This window comes from Carcharhinus amblyrhynchos, chromosome 15, assembly GCF_965287045.1.
Source record: "Carcharhinus amblyrhynchos chromosome 15, sCarAmb.v2.hapA, whole genome shotgun sequence".
NCBI lineage: Eukaryota > Metazoa > Chordata > Chondrichthyes > Carcharhiniformes > Carcharhinidae > Carcharhinus > Carcharhinus amblyrhynchos.
In genome coordinates this window covers 31,817,199-31,838,479 of record NC_137338.1, presented here as the reverse complement: position 1 = coordinate 31,838,479, position 21,281 = coordinate 31,817,199, and the positions used below count along the sequence as shown (strand labels likewise).

Genomic DNA, 21,281 nt, shown 5'->3' with positions numbered 1-21,281 from the left:
TCTTTCTAGCCTTGTTCTTGCCTGGTATCTCTCTTCTCCCGGTACACCGCTAGCCCACTTTACCAACTCATTGTAATCTTGGGACATAATCACTCCCATTTTTATGATGGCTTGGTGAGCGCTAGAGAGCCCATCCTTAAAAGCCTGGATGAATGCTCGATCCCAACGACCTGGGTTTCCTTGCCCTGAGCATTCTCGATATACCTGGAACAATCGTTCCCCGTATTCAGAAGCTCCTTCCCCTTTTAACTGTTTTGTTGTGGTTATTCTGCTCCAGTTAATGGGAGCATTCCCTAATACTCTCTGAATCTCTGTTTTAAACTGGGTGAAGGGTGCCTATTGGGCATCTATCTCCGATGTTAGGGGGACTACATGTGTCCACCTTCCCCCACTATAATCCTGTGCTGGAGGAGCGGCAGGTCCACCTGCTACCTGCCTCCACTTATCTGCTGGACAGGCTGCCCTGACCAGCTGGTGTATGTCTCTCAGGTGTAATTGGTGCCCTACCCAGATTGTGTCTAATTCTTCCCAGAATTTAGTGTTTGTGCTTCTAGGTTGTAATTTACCCAGGGAAGCCATTATCTGCTGTCTCTCACCTGGGGTGAAGCATTTATAATTTGCCTTTGTCCCCCCTCTGGTTACTGGCGCTAAGTTGTGCTCTAGCGCTTCCCACTCCTCTGGAGGAGCGGTTGGTCCCTGCTGTGTGGACTCATAAGTTGAGGAACAGTTTCCCCTCTCCATTGCTTCTCTTCTAATATCTGGTTTTGTTTCTCCAGTTCCCTCACTCGAGATTCTAATTCTTTAATCTTTGTTTTATCTTCACTCCTTCTTAGTAGAGGCGACTACTTCCTCGATTAGACCGGCTAACTGATGAACTAACATTACTCCTATCTTCTTCGTCTTATTTCTCTTTTCTTTATCTATCCACTTTGCTGCTGTAAGGTCTGTGAACTGTCCCAGCCATCTTTTTGCATTCCCTTAATTAACTGTTTCCTATCTGTCAAGTAAATTTCAATGAGGGAACATGCATATTCCCTTTTAACTCTATTCTCTGCCATTTTGCAGACTTCAACTACCCTGGCCACGATTACCTCCCAGTAAAGTGTTTGACTGCTGTTACAGGGCACAACCCTGGCCACTATTACTGCTCTGGCACCGTGTTTGACTGCCGTTACAGGGTACAACCCCAGCCACTGCCGTTACAGGGTTTACTCCAACAACCCCGGCCATGACTACTTCCCAGTGAAGTGTTTGACTGCCGTATCAGGGGACAACCACGGACACTATTACTGCTCTAGCACCGGTGTTTCACTGCCCTTACAGGGTTTCAATTTATACTCACGGTGTCCACTGTTACCACCTTGGCGCTGTGCTTCTCCACCGGAGTCCGGTTTAGGTCAGAGTTGATCAGGCTCCTTTTCCGCCCCACTTTCACAACACAAACTTGACAGTACAATTCCCAACTTCACAAACTTTCATGCAATCAGATGGCAACTCTGTGTTTGTTCGCCACTACAGAGTTTGATGTTAACCGACCTCTGCCACTTGTGCTTTACAATACAATCCTAAGTGCCCTTGGTGTCTCTTTCTCTACTTCAATACCTGACCTTAGCGTGGGCGATTTCCCCTCTTAACGTCCAGTCTAAGGTGAGGTTCAGAGACAGACACTACCTTGTCCTCTTGTTGATCAGCGCAAGTCACAGTTACTTATCACTATCAGCAAGCAGTTAGTACCTATTACTACAAATATTAGTTTAACCCCTTTGCAAACTGTATTCTTGACCCTCTCCAACTCTCACAGATTCAGTGATCTCTACCCCGGTGCTGATCGTGGCCAATCGATCTCACCAGAAATAGGAACCTGCCCGACTACGCCAAATGTTGTGGGAAAATTACCACTTCAGAGTCAGACTGGAGGAACAACAATACAGTTTTATTTAACGAAGCTTTGTGGAGAAAAGGCACCAGCACCCCGCTGTACTGGACAGCTACCTTCTCTCGATGAAACAATAGAAGCGGTCTACCTTTATACCCTTTACACAATAGGTGGACCGGACATGATTATCACATCATTATAGTCAAATGGGTACAACATTTCTTAGCTCATTATTATGGACAGGTACAGCCATTATCGTTTCAATATCACATTGTTCCATGAATGGGTACATTTCCTCTTTATCAATGACTTAATTTTATTCTATTCTTGTAGCACATGGTTCCTTTGTGTTTATACATTCCTGTTCTTAATCTCCCTATCAGACCCCATTGTCCCAGGACTTTCTTTATCTCTTTTAAGGTGCCTGGCTTCCTGAAGCATCTGTTCACTGTTTTAATTCAATTAACTGTCTGTCCTGTGGTTTAAATTTTAAGTAATTGTCTGTGTTTGAAAGTCAGTGTCTGTGTTGGAAGTCAGTGCAGGTTTAATGCCTTTTAACCCTTCATGTGCTGGACAGCTATTTTTATGCCAGGTACCCATCTTCATGGCTTTTTTCTGCTTTCACTGCCAACACTTAAAGTGCACGATTATTTATCATCAATTCCTAGAAAGTAGTGCCATTCCCTTTAGACTCTGAATGTTGATTCAGGTGCAATAAAGGCAGAAAAAATTCTAAATGCAACCATGGCTCACTCTTGCCAAAAGATTGAGTGCTCAAGTCCTACTGCTGGTGGGGTGACTGTCTGTGTGGAGTTTTCACGTTCCCCCATGTCTGCATGGGTGTCCTCCAGGTTCTTCTGTTTCTTCCACGGCCCAAAGATATATGGGTTAGGTGAATTGGCAATGCTATATAGCTCCCTTGCGTCCAAAGATGTGTAGGTTAAGGGGATTAGCAACAAAATACTTGGGATAACGGGGGGGGTGGACCTGGGTACACCTTGGTGCAGACTTGATGGGCCGAATGGCCTCTTTCTGCACTGTGGGGATTCTATGATACTGATTCCAGACATTTGAGCACATTATCTAGATCAACTCTGTACTGCAGAGGAGGTGATAACTTTCAGCTGCCACCACATCTGCCTCTCAAATAGTTATAAAAGTTCCCATGCCACTTCTTGAAAATGAACAGAGTAATACTCTCAATTCCCCTGATACTATCTCTTATTCAACATTGCTGAAACGGATTATGTGGTCATTACTGTTTATGGATCCTTACCTTGCACAAAAGGGTGCCACCTTTCCTGCATTACAAAACAGTGACAACACTACAAACGGTATTCCATTGACTGTGAAACATCTGGGACACATGAAAGCCATGAAAGACACTCTGCAATGTAACTTCTTCTTAACTGTCCAAACTCCTGTGTGCCCAAATTTAGTGGACTAATGTGTCTAGTCATACTTAGTGTAGGTCCACGACCTGTGGAGAGAGAATGGAGCCAATGTTTCAAGTCTATCATGCAGCTCCTGTGTGCCCAAAGTTAGTGGACAAGGTCACTAATATGCTCTAGTGTAGTACTCCTGGAGAAAATCAAAGATTTGAGACAGGAAAGCACTGCATCAGGAATTGGAGACCATATTAACAATTCTCTGACTTAGCCTATTTGTCCTGCTCCTAGGAGAGAAACTTGCCTGCCAGGATCACAATTAAGTGCCTGCCACATGATTTTAAGATTGTTACTTAAATAGGTAGTAAATCCTAGCCATGCATGTCTAAATTTTCATTATCTGCTCTAGAGGCTTGGCTTTGTTGTTATTGAGTGATAGGTTTAGGTTATGGCTGGGGGGATCGGGGGTGGTGTCAGTGGGCACTGCCCAACCATGCTCCTGACACCTGGGGGCTTCAATGGCCCCCAACCCCATAGCCTGGCCAGCATGCCAACAGTGATACTTGCCGTTCTTGCGACATGCCAGAAGGTCAGAAAATACTGAAAGAATCCGCTGTCGAATGGGCTATGCATATTTAAATGCTACTTTAAAAATGGTAATTGGCCTCATGCCCTTTCTGGATGCGATGCAGTTTACACTATTGGAAAGGGGCTGGGACAATTGCAAACTGTTTAGTGCACAGAACTGATTTTTAGACCAAAGGCTATTTTCCAGGAAAACTGTAATGACTCCTCTTTGAGTTTAATTGGTTCTGAAGCAGCATGAGAAGTCCTGAAAGATTACTTTAAAAAAGTTCTTTCTTCTTGATTGTAGGTCTTAGCTGGTACTGTAATGATGCGGTACTGTAATGTAATTTCTTTTTTTCCCAAGTGAGTGTTACAGGACCGCCAAACAAAACCGAAATTGAAGAAGAAGAGGAAAAAAATAATGGCTCTTTCATTCGAGAGGGATCACTTAAAGTAAATATTTTGCATTTGTATCACAAAAGTATAACCTATTTCCCACTGTACATTTCCCACAGTATTGTAACTTGCTTGTAAATAAAATTTCATGCGTAGGCATTTTACATGTTTCATGATGTATCAGAAATTCCAGTTCTGTAGGTTTTAATTTCAGAATGGAACATCAATGTTGTCTGCACCACGTTACAGATGGAAATTGAGATTTTCCACTTTGACGGGATTTTGACATATCTTAATTGAGCATGAATTTCGTCTGCTCGATTAACCAATCCCTGACCCTGGACCCTTTTCCAGTGTGAGGATTTTTTTTCATATTTTAGGAAGACCTTTGGCACACTGCAGGGTGACTATAACCGTTAGCGCTATGTTGTGAAAAACGCATTTTATAAAGTAAAATAGCACCTTAACCTGTGAAGCAAAAACAGAAAAATGCTGAAAAATCTCAGCAGGTCTGACAGCATCTGTGGAGAGAGAGTAGAGCCAACATTTCGAGTCTGGATAATTCTTCATCAGAGCTCTGACAAAGGGTCAGAGACTCAAAATCTTGGCTCTACTTTCTCTCCACAGATGCTGTCAGACTTGCTGGGATTTTCTAACATTTTTCTGTTTTTGTTTCAGATTCCAGCATCTGCTGTATTGTGCATTTACCTTAACTTGTGAAATTGATTGCCCTGTGGTCAAGTGCATAGACCTGTGATTCTCAAACTTTTTTGCTGAGCTCTTGCAGTCATTTATGTCCCCTGTATTCATTTAGCCATAGTTCACAAGGGCTATAGGCATTAGAGAGAGCCAGTTGATTATAGATAGCTTGAGGGGCATCACCCTGCCAGTGTGGGGCAAAGTGAGAAGGCAGGCCTTTATAAATTGCTACAGCCAGTAAAATGGTGGGATTGGATCCACCCACTATTGGCATCATATGCATCACACATTAGCCATCTAGCCGACTGAGCTAACAAACGCCCACCTTTTTTTAAGAAACAGTGGCGGCGATCTTACCCAGCCAATGGGTGGAGCAAGGAAGTAAGATTGCAAGAAAGGCGAGAAATTGCCTGAATTTCCACAGCTGGAAATTCCTCAAATCAGAGATTCCTCATCTGCATCACCATACCTTATTAATTTATTCATGACATTTCACTTTAACCTATGGTGAAGTTTCAATCATGTCACTTAAAAAATCAGTTACTTTCCTTTTGAAAATTATGTTATCACTCACTAAAAAATATTGCTAACCAGCTTATAAGATGCAAACGTTCTTGTACGTTCTTAATGCATTTACGGTTTTCCTGATTCATAGGCTTGGAAGAAAGATCAGGAGAGGTTGAAAGAGGAGGAACAGAAAAAACAAGAAAAAAAAGGCAAGAAAGAAAGGCCAGCCAGCAAAAAGAAGGAAGAAAATGTACATCCATTGGAGTCAAGTAGGTTATCGAAAAGATTACGCAAAGTGGAAAGTAAAGCCATCAAAGAAGAGCAAGATTCATTTCCAGAGATTGAGCCAGAAGCTCAGAAGGTACCAGACGAGCCAGTCAAGAAATTCTACCAGGTTTGTCGCATTTCTTTACGAATTGCTAAACTCTTAACACTCACACCTAGAGATATAATTATTAAAATTGTTACACATTGATAAAAGATGATAGGATAGATACAACCAGGGTCAAGTCAGCATTGTGGAATGCAGATGGGGAATTTTATTTTCTCAATCCGTGGATTTTCCATCTTAGGCACTTGACATTTGTTAAAGGCATGGATGTACTTAATGTCAGCAAGTAGCCTGTATTTTCCTTGGATTTCAGTCCACCTACAGAAATAAAGAGAGCCAGGATTCAGGGCTGTCCATTAATTGTTCGACAGACTGAGTTGTTTTCTGGGACTTAGGTAATTTGCAGTGCAGGAGGATTACATCTCAGTTGGGAGAACAAAGACTTTTATAGCACCTCATTACTGCATTGTGTCTGGAGGTGTCAGCTGAAAATACCAAAACTCTTTTCAAGATTTTATTCCTCAAAGCTCAGAGATTCTCACTTTGGGCCCAATTTTACCATTGCATTGTGCTCATTTTCAGGCGCAAAAACTTGGTAAAGTCAGACATGAGGTGAATAGCGTGATTAGCGCCCATGCCAATTTCTCCCTTTACCAAGGTTCAAAAAAGGCCACAATCAGCACTGCACCCAAAACAGGCATTTGCATGCATTTAAATTGATTTAATGAATTGGACACCCAAACTTACCAGCATTTCCTCCTTTACCATCGCGTTCGCCTGTCCAGATTCGACATGAAACAGACACGCTCGACAAAGGTCTGTTTTGGGCGCTCCAGCTTCCAAAGAGGTAAGTTCAGACCTTCTGGCGGCTCTCCAACTCAGATTGGTAGCTGGGGGGGGAGGGGGACCAGATCATTCTCTGGTGGAGGGAGAGGAACGGGGAGGACACATTGTTCTCTGATTGGAGGGGGAGAGGAGGGAGGCCAGATCATTCTCTGGTGGAGTAGGGAGTGGGGAGAAGGGAGGCCAGAGTGGCAAGAGGAGGGAGGCCAGATCATTTTCTGGTGTGGCAGGGTGGGGGAGGAGGAGGTGGTGGGGAGGGGGGGCGGTGGTTGCTGACATTCTGCAGGCGATCAGTGGGAGGGAAGTGAGGCAGGGAGTTGCGATCTGTCTGGGTAGAGGGGGGTGTGGGTGAATAAGGAGGGGCAGTTATGTTGTGGGGGTGGGGTGATGTCTTTGGGGGAGCCATCGCTCCCGGGCCATTTTATCCAAAGTTTTGTGGCCTGTGAGCAACGTGGCAGCGGAGTGTTTTCGCTCAGAAAGGACAGTAGGACTAGGGGGCACAGCCTCAAGATAAAGGGGGGGTGGTTTAGAACGGAGTTGAGGAGGAACTTTTTCACTCAAAGGGTGGTGAATCTCTGGAATTCTCTGCCCGTTGAAGTGGTGGAGGCTGCCTCGCTCAATATTTTTAAGACGCAGGTTGATGGGTTTTTGATAAGCGAGGGGATTAAGGGTTATGGGAAGAGGGCGGGAATGTGGAACTGAGCCACGACAGATCAGCCATGATCTTATTGAATGGCGGGGCAGGCTCGAAGGGCTAGATGGCCTACTCCTGCTCCTATTTCTTATGTTCTTATGTTTTTCAAATTTTTTTTTAAACTGCGCATGCGCAGATGAAGACGCCGATCAGAGCAGCAGCATTTCGGGCGCGATAAGCCTCGTCCACAGTATGATTCAGACTCACAACTTTTTTCTGGCTGAGTGTAAATAGGGGCGCCTGAGAACAAGTTTACAAGTCGGATCTGAATCACACCCGGATTCAGCACTTGGAATCAAAATGGTAAAATCAGGCCCTGTGTCTGAATAACAGCCATCTCCATTTGATAGTTTGACAAAATAGATTGCACTCTTGAGCCTCTGCAGCTGTGGTTTGAATGTTCAAGAAGAGCACTTCCCCTACTGAGAGATTTGCTGCCATAAATTCCATGAATTTTACATGTGCAATGGTGTTTTATCTTATTCTTTATTCTGACAAAGCTAGCTAGCATCTGTTGCCAATTCTGAATTGTACCATATCAGAGAGCACTTAAGAGTCAACCAGATTGTTGTGGGCCTGGAGCCATATGCAGGTCAGGCCATGTATGGATGGCAGATTTTCTTCCCTAAAGAGGCACAGTCATGATGTCCACTATTGAGATTAGCTTTATGATTACAAATTTATTAATTGAATTGAAATTCCACTAGCTGCCTTGATGGGATTTGAATCCATGCTCCAGTAGATTAACCTGAGTCTCTGGATAACTTGTCCAGTAAGAAGTCTCACAACACCAAGTTATAGTCTAAAAGGTTTATTTGGTAACAAACACCACTAGCTTTCGGAGCGCTGCTCCTTCATCAGGTGAGTGGAGAGTTCTGATCACAAACAGTGCATATGAAAGCACACACTCAGCTTACAGAACACTGATTAGAATGTGAGTCTTTACAGCTAGTCGAGTCTTAACAGTGTAGACAATTTGAGTGGAGATAGCATTAAGCATAGATTGAAGAGATGTGTATTGTCTCCAGACAGGACAGTAAGTCAGATGTTGCAAGCCCAGGCAAGTTATGGGCGTTACAAATAGTGTGACATGAATCCAAGATCCTGGTTGAGGCCGTTGTCTACCTGATACAATGCAGAAAAGGATGTCCCGAGCCATGGTACACTGGGGAGACCATGAAGACATTATGACAGCAGATGAATGAACACCGCTCGACGATCACCGGGCAAGACTGTTCTCTTCCTATTGGTGAACACTTCAGCGGTCACGGGCATTCAGCCTCTGATCCGTGGATTACTAGGGATGTTGAGGACTTGGTCAGGAAAAACAAGAGGCGTATGTTAGGTCTAAGCAACTGGGAACGGAGAGAGCATTGGAGGAATACAGAGAGAGTAGGAGGGAGCTCAAACGAGGAGTTAGAAGGGCGAAAAGGGGGCATGAAATGGCTTTGGCAGACAGGATTAAGGAAAATCCAAAGGCATTTTACTCCTATGTTAGGAACAAAAGGGTGGTTAGAGGAAAAATTGGTCCTCTTAGGGACAGAGGAGGGGAACTGTGCTTAGAGTCCAAGGGAATGGGGGAGATCCTGAATGAATACTTTGCGTCAGTATTCACGAAGGAGAGGGGCTTGATGTCCAGTACTGTCTTGGAGGGAGCTGTAGACCAGCTGAAGGAAATATCCATTACGAGGGAGGAAGTGTTAGGGCTTTTAGGTAGCATTAAAACTGATAAATCTCTGGGGCCTGATAGCATTTATCCTAGGCTGCTTAGGGAGGCGAGAGATGAAATTGCTGGGCCTCTGACGCAAGTCTTTGTCTCTTCTTTGGACACACGTGAGGTCCCAGAGGACTGGAGGATAGCGAACGTGGTACTGTTGTTTAAAAAGGGTAGTAGGGATAACCCTGGTAATTATAGGCCGGTGAGTTTGATGTCAGTGGTAGGGAAGTTGTTGGAGAGGATTCTTAGAGATAGGATGTATATGCATTTAGAGCATTGCGATCTGATTAGGGATACGCAGCATAACTTTGTTAAGGGGAGGTCGTGCCTTACGAATCTGGTAGAATTTTTTGAGGAGGTGACAAAAACGGTCAACGAAGGACGAGCCGTTGATGTCATCTATATGGATTTCAGTAAGGCGTTTGACAAAGTCCTTCATGGTAGGCTGGTTGAAAAGGTTAAGGCTCATGAAATACAAGGACAGGTATCTAGATGGATTGATAACTGGCTTGGTAAAAGGAGACAGAGAGTAGTAGTGGAAGGGTCTTTTTCTAGCTGGAAGTCTGTCACTACTGAGCCGCAGGGCTCAGTACTGGGACCTCTTCTATTCGTAATATATATAAATGACTTGGAAGAGGGAGTACGTGGTGTCATCAGCAAGTTTGCAGATGACACTAAGATGGCTGGACTGGCAGACAGTGAGGAGGAGTGTCAGGCAATACAGCAGGATATAGATAGGCTGGTATATTGGGCAGATAAATGGCAGATGGAATTTAATCCTGATAAATGCGAGGTGAATCATTTTGGAAGAAATAATGTAGGGGGGAGTTATATGGTAAAGGATAGACCTATTAAGAGTACAGAAACGCAGAGGGACCTGGGGGTGCAAGTGCACAAGTCTTTGAAGTACAGGTGGAGAAGGTTGCAAAGAAAGCTTATGGTATGTTAGCCTTTATAGCAAGGGGTATAGAGTACAAGAGCTGGTGTCTAATGTTGCAGTTGTATAGAATGTTGGTTAGACCGCATTGGGAGTATTGCATCCAGTTCTGGTCGCCTTACTACCAGAAGGACGTGGAGACCCTGGAGAGGGTGCAGAGGAGATTTACCAGGATGCTGCCTGGTATGGAAGGACTGGGTTATGAGGAAAGATTGGGCAAATTGGGGCTGTTTTCCTTAGAAAGACAGAGAATGAGGGGAGATCTAATGGAGGTGTATAAGATTATGAAGGGTATAGATAGAATAAACAGTGGTAAGCTTTTTCCTAGATTGGAAACAAATATTACGAGGGGCCACGGGCTTAGGGTGAGGGGGGCGAGGTATAATTTGGATGTTAGAGGGAGGTTTTTCACACAGAGGGTTGTGGGGGTATGGAATGCACTGCCAGGTAAGGTGGTGGAGGCAGGCATGCTGGAGGTGTTTAAGGGATACTTAGATAGGCACATGAGCAGAATAGAGATGGAGGGATATAGCAGACTGTTTTAAATAAGGACCAAGAGCCTTGGGACGTCCCTGGAAATCAATTGATTCCTATGGACCTTCCAACATATTTTCTGGCTCACTTGTTTTACTTTGGAGCTTCTGGGGATTCCCTTGAATGTTGCATAATATGTGCATGTTATTGATGTTTTTCTCTTTTAATCCACAGGTGCTTCGGTCCGTCTTGTTGTCCAACGAGGGGCATACACGCGACGGGTCATGCGAGGGCTGCTCTTGGATGTTTCGAGAGTGGCCTAGTGCTTCATGTCGTTAGTGTACGCTTAAACTGGACCAGCTGATGGGCAATACGACAGCTCAGTGACTATCACTGTTTGCTGTGCAGATACATGGATTTGGGCCAGTGTCTGTGGGAGTTTGCGCATTCTCCCTGTGCTTGCATGGGTTTTCTCCGGGTGCTCTGGTTTCCTCCCACACCCCAAAGATGTGCTGTTAGGCTGATTGGTGTAAGAAGTTGTCCATAAATTAGTCTCCCCTCAATCCGGTTTCCAATGTGGAGTGCCATAAGCATAGACAAGGGTCATGGGTGGAAGAGGGGACTCAATGTTGAAATGGCGGTGCGGGGTCATTGGGCCGAAGGGCCTGTTTCCCGTGCTGTGTTGTTCTTTGTTCTTTTGTTCTTTGATATTTGGGTAAACGTTCTCCAAGGTGGCCTTTACAGCACACAACAGAGCAGAGACTAATAGACAAATTCCGCACACATGAGGATGGCCTCAACTGGGATTTTGGATTCATGTCACGCTATTTGTAAGCCCCATGACTTGCCTGGGCTTGCAACATCTCACTTACTGTCCTGTCTGGAGACAATACGCATCTCTTTAACCTATGCTTAATGCTATCTCCACTCACATTGTCTGCACCTTTAAGATTTGATTAGCTGTAAAGACTCACATTCTAATCAGTATTCTATAAACTGAGCGTGTGCCTTTATATGCACTGTTTGTGATCAGAACTCCCCACTCACCTGATGAAGGAGCAGCGCTCTGAAAGCTAGTGCGTTTGTTACCAAATAAACCTGTTGGACTTTAACCTGGTATTGTGAGACTTCTTACTGTGTTTACCCCAGTCCAACGCCGGCATCTCCACATCATAACTAGTCCAGTGACATTATCACTACATTACCATCTCCAGGTTTCAATAAGAACAGCTACATGAATATCTGTGGTGAGGCCCTCTATAGACACCTTGCACGGTGCTTTACACAACTCAAATAATTGCAAATAACAGTTATACTTGGACAGCACCCTTCTTTATTAATGTACAGACTTTTTGGTGTATGAATAAAAGATTTCAAAAACTGAGAAAAGGCACGCTGGCCCTCCAGTTTTAGTCAAAGTGGTCATTTGACTCCTAATTTCCCACATGCAGCATTTACCACTGGATGTCATCAGTGCACCCATGTGCTTTGTGCATGGTATTGCTTGGGCAGAAATGATGGAAAATGCACTGTAGAATCATCTCATTACAATATGCCCAGCTATATTTAGACAGACACATTATGCACCCAACATCGTTTGTGACAAAAAATTGTCAAACTTACATGGTGAAAGGGGAATTGCTAAACTATCTTCCAACTGATTTTTCTTCTTGCAACCACCTAGGTTATTGCAAACAAATAAAAAGGAAATTTTGGTTTCCAGTGTCAAAGAGGAAAACACGAGCACAAATTTACCAGAATTAATTTTTATATTGAGAACTACACAAGTGCTCCTTATTTCAAATTCAGTAAATCTTACCTGCTCTATTTATTTGCAGTTTACTGGCTACAATTTTGGAAATGATTTAATTCGAATATCTGGTGAAGTCAAGTCTCTATTCCCAGTTGATGGAGGGCACATTCGAGTGAAAATCATACAATTTTTGCATGGTAACTGCTTGATAATTCATGAATCGTCCTGTAATGAAAGATAACTACAGAACCAAATATATTTCTTACTACCTAGACAACTACAACAGTGTTCAGCAGCTGAAGTAAATAATTCATGAAATGCAAGGAACTAACCTAATTAAATTTAACTTCTGAGTCAGCAGTTCACAAATTTCTCCTTAGCCTTTGTGTTCTAAATCTCCTACTTAATTACAGCTTTGACTTTGCGTTGAATGTGTTCACTGTTTGTATTAAAATTGGCTCATGTTTATGTTAAAATAATATTGATTGGAAAATACATAAGGCAGGATTTTCCAGCCTCCCAGCCATGTGTTTCCCAGTGCATGACAGTCTCTGGCAGTGGGATTCTCCCGTCCTGCCACTGTCAATGGGATTTCCATTGAAGTCACGCCATGCCGCTTGGAAACCTGCGGACAGGGGTGCACTGCCAATTGGACCAGAGAATCCTGCCACCAGCGAATAGCTGGAGAATCTCACCACTTCTCTCATGGTAAATGTGGTCTCAATATTATATCGCCTAGTGCATTTAATGAGACAAATAAACTGAGCATATAGTAAAAGTAACTAATTGCTGGATTATTTGATCAATAAGTGTCCATTGGCACGTTACCAAGACACTGAATTTTAACTCTAATTTGAAATGTTAAAACTCAATTCATTATGATTCATCTCAGATTCCTCCCATCAAAGGTGCCAAACTCTAATCAGTTTGGTTCACTCCAAGCAACATTAGGAAATGGCTGAGTGCACTGGGCATGGCAAAGGCTATGAGCCTTGATAATGTCCTGTCTATAGCTGCGCTCCAGAACTACTCTGCCCCTAGGCAAGTTTTTCCAATATAGCTACAACTTTAGCGTCTATCTGATAATGTTGAAAATTGACTTCACTGAGGATTTTAAAGGGTTCTGATGTTGCTACATCATAGCTGATCTTACCTATCATGTTGTCATGAAAGTAGGAGATCACATTAAACAACTAGAGTCTATGGAAATCAGGAGGAAAAACCTCAGTCAGTTGGAGTCATACGTGGCATAAAGGAAGATGGTTGTGGTGATTAGAGGTCAATCACTTTAGCTCCAGGACATCACTGCAGAAGTTCCTCAGGGTAATGTCCTAGGCCCGGCCATTTCCAGCTACTTCATTAGTGACCTTCTTTCCATTACAAGGTCAGGAGTGGGGTTGTGCACTGATGACTGAACAATGTTAAGTATCATTCACAACTCCTCAGATACTGAGGCAGTACACGTTCAAATGCAGCAAGTTCTGGACAACACCCAGGCTTTGTCTGACAACTGGCAAGTAACATTCACACCACACGAGTGCCAAGCAATGACCATCTCCAATAAGAGAGGATCTAACCATCATCCCTTGGCATTCAATGGCATTATCATCTCTGAATCCTCTACTATCAACATCCTGAAGGTTACCATTGACCAGAAACTGAATGGGATGAGCCATGTAAATACTTTGGCTACTAGAGCAGGTCAAAGGCTAGAAATCCCACTGGGAGTGACACAGAGGCGACATGGTAGCATAGTGGTTAGCACTGCCACTTCATAGTTTCAGGGACCTGGGATCGATTCCCGGCATGGGTCACTGTCTGTGTGGAGTTTGCACATTCTCCTCTTGTCTGTGTGGGTTTCCTCCAGATGCTCCAGTTTCCTCCCACAGTCCAAAGATGTTAGGTTGATTGACCATGCTAAAATTGCCCCTTAGTGTCCTGAGATGCATAGTTAGAGGGATTAGTGGGTAAATATATAGGGTTAAGGAGGTAGGGCCTGGATGGGATTTTGGTCGAAGTAGACTTGATGGGCCAAATGGCCTTTTTCTGCACTGTAGAGTTTCTATGATTCTATGACCTCCTGACTCCCCAGGGCCTCACCGTCGACCACAAGGCACAAGTCAGGAGTGTAATGAAATGCTTTCCACTTAAATGGATGAGTGCAGTTCCAACACTCAAGTGCAACCCCATCTGGGAAAAAGCAACATGCTTGATTGCCACCTCTTCCACAAACATTCAACTCCTCCACCACCAACGAAGTGTGGCAGCAGTGTGTACCATTACAAGATGCACTGCAAGAACTCACCAAGGTTCCTTTGGCAGCACCTTTCAAACCCACAATCACGACCATCTAGAAAGTCAAGAGCAGCAGATATCTGGGAGTGCCTTCACCTGCAAGTTGCCATCCAACTCACTCACCATTCTGACTTGGAAATATATTGCCATTCCTTCAATGTCGCTGGGTCAAAATCCTGGAATTCCATCCCTAACGGCACTGTAGAAACACTTTTACCTCAGGAACTGCAGCAGTTCAAGAAGGCAACTCACCACAGCCTTTTCAAAGATGACTAGAGATGGACAATAAATGCTGGCTAGTCAGCAAGCTCACATCCAATAAAGTGAACACAGAAAAAACTGCAGCAGGTAGCCAGTTTTCGGGGTCGTACGGTAGCACAGTGGTTAGCACTGCTGCTTCACAGTGCCAGGGACACTTCCTGGCTTGGGTCACTATCTGAGTGGAGTCTGCACATTCTCCCCATGTCTGTGTGGGTTTCCTCTGGGTGCTCCTGTTTCCTCCCACATTCAGACAGACTTGCTGGTAAGGTGCTTTGGCGTGCTAAATTTTCCCTCAGGGCACCCAAATAGGTGCCGGACTATGGCAACTAGGGAAATTTCACAGTAACTTCACCACAGTATTAATGTAAGCCTTACTTGTGACTAATAAATAAACTTTTCTACAGCAGCTTAAATAGACTGCCTCCAATTCGAAGAGTGTCTGTCTGATTATCAAATATATTTTTGAGTCATTTAGATTTCAGACAACTTGAGTTTTTTCCAGAATTATTACAAAGTATCTCCCTGCTTGTTTCAACAGGTTCAACAGTTATTCAGGTCTGTGTAATGAAAGACAGACACCAATTTTACACCTACATCAAAGATCCTATAAAAATTCTGGATGACAGTGGAGAAGATCCATCAGAGAAAGCAAGGTCTGAAATTTCTGAGACAGGTAAGAAATAAATGTCATGTGTGCAATTAATAATTTGCATCCATTAAAAACTAAAGTAACTTCAATTTTATTGCAAGATCAATTGCAACTAATTTGTTATCTCACTTTCTTTGCTGTGATGTCTTGAAGAAATACAATCTTTTTAGCCCCAATGCAATTTCCCTATATTCTAAATCTAAATTTATACCATGTTCCATATGTGGCTATTGCTATGATGTCACAGTATGTATTCAAGAGGCAGCTGGGTATAGCATGTGGGGCTAATGGGATGAAAGGTTATGGGGAAAAAGCAGGATTAGTTGGATGATCAACCATGATTGTAATGAATGGCGGAGCAGGTTTGAAGAGCCAAATGGCCTTCTGCAGCTCCTTTCTTCTATGTTTTTATGTCACCCTATTCTTCATACCTCTTTGGGAGGAATTTTCCTGAATATAGACCAAGGCCAATAGCAGGCAGGAAAAGCAGTGTTGAAGCTGCCAGCACCAGTGGCATTTTTCTGTCAAATCGTTTGGGCAATAGTATTTTTTATTCATTCGTGAGACATGGGTGTTGCGAACTGGCCAGTATTTATTAGGAGGCGCTGGAAAGTAAAGAGTATAGCAAACATTTGAAGGAAAACACAGATAAAAAAGAAAAGGTTATGACATGGTAATGGGTTGGTGCATTATCTGGATACAAGTAGCTGTGAAGAACAGATACCGTGTTTCTCTGATGAGGCTCTTGAATTTTTTTTGACATGCTGTCCTGTTATGATGATGTACACATCATCCGCCACGTTGTTCCTCCTATATTCTTTAGTTGTTCTTGAGAAGGTGGTGGTGAGCTGCCTTCTTGAAATGCTGCAGTCCACGTGCTGTCGGTTGATCCACAATGCCATTAGGGAGGAATTCCAGGATTTTGTTCCAGCGACTGCAAAGGAACAGCGATGTATTTCCAAGTCAGGATGATGAGTGGCTTGGAGGCGAACTTGTGGGTGGTCGTGTTTCCATGTATCTACTGCCCTTGTCCTTCTAGATGGAAATGGTCATGGATTTGAAAGGTGCTGTCTAAGGATCTTTGGTGAATTTCTGCAGTGCATTTTGTAGATAGTACCCATTTGGCTGAGCATTTCCTACTTTAATTTCAGATTTCCAGCATTTGCAGTATTTTGCTTTTATGCCATGGATTGGTCATGCTTGTGCAAAGTAGTGACTGAATTGTACTGGGCATCCTCTGCTGAAGAAGGTGATATGGGTAAAGGAGGCACTGGAAAGTAAAGAGTATAGCATCCTGGAAACATTTGAAGGAAAACAGAGATAAAAAAGAAAAGGTTATGACATGGTAATGGGTTGGTGCATTATCTGGATACTGATCTGTGAAGGACAGATGCCATGTTTCTCTGATGAGGCTCTTGAATTTTTTTTGACACGCTGTCCTGTTGTGATGATGTACACCATCATCTGCCATGTTGTTCCTCCTAGATTCTTTAGCTAAGTACTGATAAAATTTTATGCTTTGGCAATCTCACTTTTACTGAAGTTATATGAAATCTTGAAGGTATATTCCCACACTTTCTGAAGTAGCAGTGTATCTGAAAGTTACTGTAGCTTTAAAGGGGCTGCAGCTACATCCACAATTCATTCCCAATTGGATGCAAACCCAATCCTAGATACAAGCAAACCTGAAAAGATGGGTTGGCTTAGACATGTTCGGCTGCCATACTGTTGTCGGATTGTTGCCAGTGTAAACTCAATGGACTGAATAGCCTCCTTCTGCACTGTAGGGATTTTGTGATTCTATGTTCCACAAAACCTTGCATTCGGATGGAAGAATAAGAGAAAAGTCCATCCTCTGATCACTAACTAAGCACCCCAAAGAAGTAAAGACGGCAAAATGGCACTGTGCTAGCAAGATGATGGAGGACAGGCATGTATCATTTGCAAGTGAAGATTTGGAAAGAACCATTTAGGGATAATACCGACTATACCAGTGGTGCAGGATTTGTTTTCTGCTCGATCAACTTCAGAAAATGTAATGCGATGAAAATGCTTATCACCATGCTAAGCTTCAAATTAAAAAAAACCTCCACATACTATTGACAATTAGAAAAGCTTAGTGCAAATAGCCTGTGAAATTGAGGGGGTAAAGAAAGAAAGAGAGACATAGATACAAACAAAGAGGTTTTTTTCTCCTAATTTGATTGTTTTTTAATAAATTTTGAAGCCAAGCAAGGCCTCTTTGAATGGAAGGAAAGATAGAGAGGAGGTTGAGCCATGGAGAGCTGATTTTCCCAGCATAATTTTTAATCTGATGCAAGTATAAATATTAGATTTGGTTATATGAAAGGTAGAAACAGTATCAGCATCTCATTTATTTAATTGGTCACATTTTTATTTATTCTTGCTAATGTTTTTTATTTTGGTTTAGTGTCCATTTTTCCTTGTGTGCAAGTTGTTACTGTAGTTGTAGGAACCCCATCTTTCTTTGCTTTATATGGTCACCAAACAGAAGCCAACATTCACTAGCCTGACATTTGTCAGAATTTCTCTGTTCAGTGTAGCATCTTTTCAGGTTTCCTTTGCACTTCTGGCGAGGTTTCTGTGGCAGCTCCAGGAAAATTTCTGACCTTGGTTTTCAGTGGTCAATCCCTCCAACTACCTATGGTCCTGAGTACATTGAAGAAGAAAAAATCTGACGGTCAACTTTCTCGTCCCCATCCAAGTAGCTCCCAATCTAAAATGCTATGAAAATATTTAAATAAGCTTTCTCAGCATAAGTTCATATGATATAGGAGCAGAATTAGTCCATTCGGCTCGTCGAGTCTGCTCCGCCATTTGATCATGGCTGATATGCTCCTCATCCCCACTTTCCAGCCCTCTCCCCTTTATCCTTCCATGCATTATCAATTAAAAATCTGTCAAACACTTCCTTAAATTTACTCACTGTCCCAGCATCCACCACACTTTGGGGTAGCATATTCCATAGATTCACAACCCTTTGGAAGAAGTAGTTTCTGCTCAACTCTGTTTTAAATTTGCTATCCATATCCTAAGACTATGACCTCTCATCCTAGAATGCCCCACAAGAGGATGCGTCTGCTCCATGTCTACTGTGTCCATATGTATTATCATCTTATATACCTCAATTTAATCTCCCCTCATTCTTCTAAATTCCAGAGAGTATAGATCGAAACTGTCCAATCGCTTTTCATTATCACAAACCTGAAATCAATCTTGTGAACCTATGATCATGTAAAGTCAGCTCTGTTCAGTGCCGTGCCTATAAACAGCAATCCTGACACCAGTGCAGCATTATCACTTCATTGTATCATGAGAAAAATAGTACTACAATAATTATTTCAAAGTACAGCAGGATCATTTTAAACGGTATCCAATCATCCTGCAGGGTAAAATGTTGAGCAGCCAACATGGCAAAATCTGAACTGTTCTATTTTCAGGGGAAATATTTAATTCCGCGCTTATCTAATCCTTACAGAGGAGGAAAAACCACAAGAACCCATCTGCAAGTTTAGATCATTCTCAGCTGTCCTCGATGACGGAATAACTGTAACTCTCAGCAAACATCCTCCTGCAAAAGAACAGAAAAAAGGTGAAGTGAAAAGAATTTAAAATGCAAAATTCAATTGATTTCTGTTAAGTGAATAAGTCTTTGGTGTAATAGAGTACACAGATAGAACTACCTGGAAGAATATCAGAAGACTGTACATTGAAAAAATATTGCATTATTTCACAAACTCTACATGATTAGGAAGGGACTTTGCACTTCTGTATTTTATGTATTAATGTTCTTAATTTATTATTGATAAGCCTGTGCAATTTACAATTAGTTAACACCAGGTTTCAGCATTTTCTTCTGGTTCATTATGAAATGAGTCATTTAATCTTTTTTTTGTATAACATATTTAAAAGAATGTAAATAAAAACGGAAAGTGCGGGAAAAATTCAGCAGGACTGGCAACATCTGTGGAGAGAGAAACAGAATTAAAGTTCCGAGTTGAATATGACTTTTTGACCAAAGGAGTCATATTCTTCTCCAAATAGAAACTCTTGGTGGAATTTTCTAGGTGAAAAATTTGGATAGAGGCCAAAAGTTGGATTTCTGCTAATGGGAAACTTTTTGCATTAGGCATGGTTTATCATGTCATGAGTACTCATTGAAATATATAACTCGCCAGAATCTTGTTCCTGCCTCCAATCTTGTGTCATGCCAGCAAGAAGTTAGACCAGTCTAGAACATGTTTGGAGATGACTGGCACACATTGGTCCTCCCTCACCTTGTCCATGAGTTCAAGGTGAATGCAACATTCAAAGCCTACCTGTAACAGATTTCTTAGCAATGGCAGTGAAATGCCACACTGGCAGTGGTGTAGGGTTAGTCTATTCAGCGTGGATGCTTCCGTTCCACCTCCTGATCATTCCACCTTCTGATGAGTGATCATCAGAAACACACTGCCAGGCACTTGACATGTTCAAAGGATCTATGTGAATTCAGGGCTGGCTGCTTGGGGATAAGAGGTATCTACTTAAATGATGGCTCATGATGTCTTTATGTCATCCTCAGAGTAGATGCAGAGAAAAGATACAATGATGTGCATAGCTCCACAGGATCCATCAAACAGTCTATTGGCATCCCAGATGATGTGCTTCTGATGTTTGGACTGTTCAAGTGGGACTCCCCACAGAGAATATTCCACTTAATGTCGTCTGCTGTGCCTTTCACAACCTGATACCTCAAAGCGGGAGGGGGGAATTCTTTGCCAGAGGAGGCTGGGAGCTCCTCAGATGATAAAGAACCGGAAGGCCAAAAACTGAAGAGGAAGATGAGGGTCAGTTTCCATGCCATTGAAGAAGCATGACATGTGAGATGTACCCATGCCACACTGATAACCACAAGGTTCCAGGAGAAGCAAGATGCTGGTGAGAGGAGAGAGCCAGATTTTTCCTGTCCCTTAATGCCATGTCAGTGCATGGACAGCCCTTAATAACCAGTAACATCGAGAGCAAATTCAACATTTATACTTGCACCTTCAACTTAATAATTTATCAGATCCTAATCTTTGGGGAGGTTAGCAGCAAACCCTGTTTTCATACACTCTGAGAAGTGAAAGTCAGCACAACAGCGCAAATGCTATGTCAGAGGACGTGATGCAGTCATCACCAACTTGATGGGTAATTTTAACTGACACAGAGATGCATATACAAAGAAATCATCCTGGCCACAGGTCTTGTGCAGCATGAATTCACGAAGAGAAAGTCATGTTTGACGAATTTACTGGATTTTTATGAAGGTGTGACGAGTGCGGTTGACAGAGGGGAACCGGTGGATGTGGTATTTTTAGATTTCCAGAAGGCATTCGATAAGGTGCCTCACAAAAAGTTGCTGCATAAGATTAAGGTACACGAAGTTGGGGATCAAGTGTTAGCGTGGATTGAGGATTGGCTATCTAACAGAAATCAGAGAGTTGGAATAAATGGGTGCTTTTCCAGTTGGCAGTTGGTGACTAGTGGCATGCCGCAGGGATTGGTGCTGGTGCCTCAACTGTTTACCATATACGTGGACAATCTGGAGGAGGGGACCGAGTGTAGGGTTACAAAGTTTGCGGATGACACAAAGATGAATGGGAAAGCAAATTGCGTGGAGGACACAAAGTCTGCAGAGAGATTTGGATAGGCTGAGTGAGTGGGCAAGGATCTGGCCGATGGAGTATAACGTTGGCAAGTGTGAGGTTATCCACTTTGGAAGGAATAATAGTAAAATGGACTATTATTTAAGTGGTGAAAAATTACAACATGCTACGGTGCAGAGGGACTGGGGGTCCTTGTGCATGAATCACAAAAACTCGGTTTGCAGGTGCAGCAGATGATCGAGA

General features: G+C 42.9%; 1 protein-coding gene across 1 annotated transcript in view; it reads left to right on the top strand.

Annotated features, from left to right (window-relative positions):
• The window catches only part of LOC145353527 (sperm-associated antigen 17-like), a 194,436-nt gene that overhangs the window by 60,635 nt on the left and 112,520 nt on the right, over positions 1-21,281 (top strand). Inside the window, exons 21-25 of the mRNA XM_080204336.1 lie at positions 4,196-4,284; positions 5,582-5,827; positions 12,268-12,379; positions 15,277-15,411; positions 18,887-19,000. Coding sequence (XP_080060462.1) covers positions 4,196-4,284; positions 5,582-5,827; positions 12,268-12,379; positions 15,277-15,411; positions 18,887-19,000 — 696 coding nt within the window. The remainder of the gene's footprint in view (positions 1-4,195; positions 4,285-5,581; positions 5,828-12,267; positions 12,380-15,276; positions 15,412-18,886; positions 19,001-21,281) is intronic.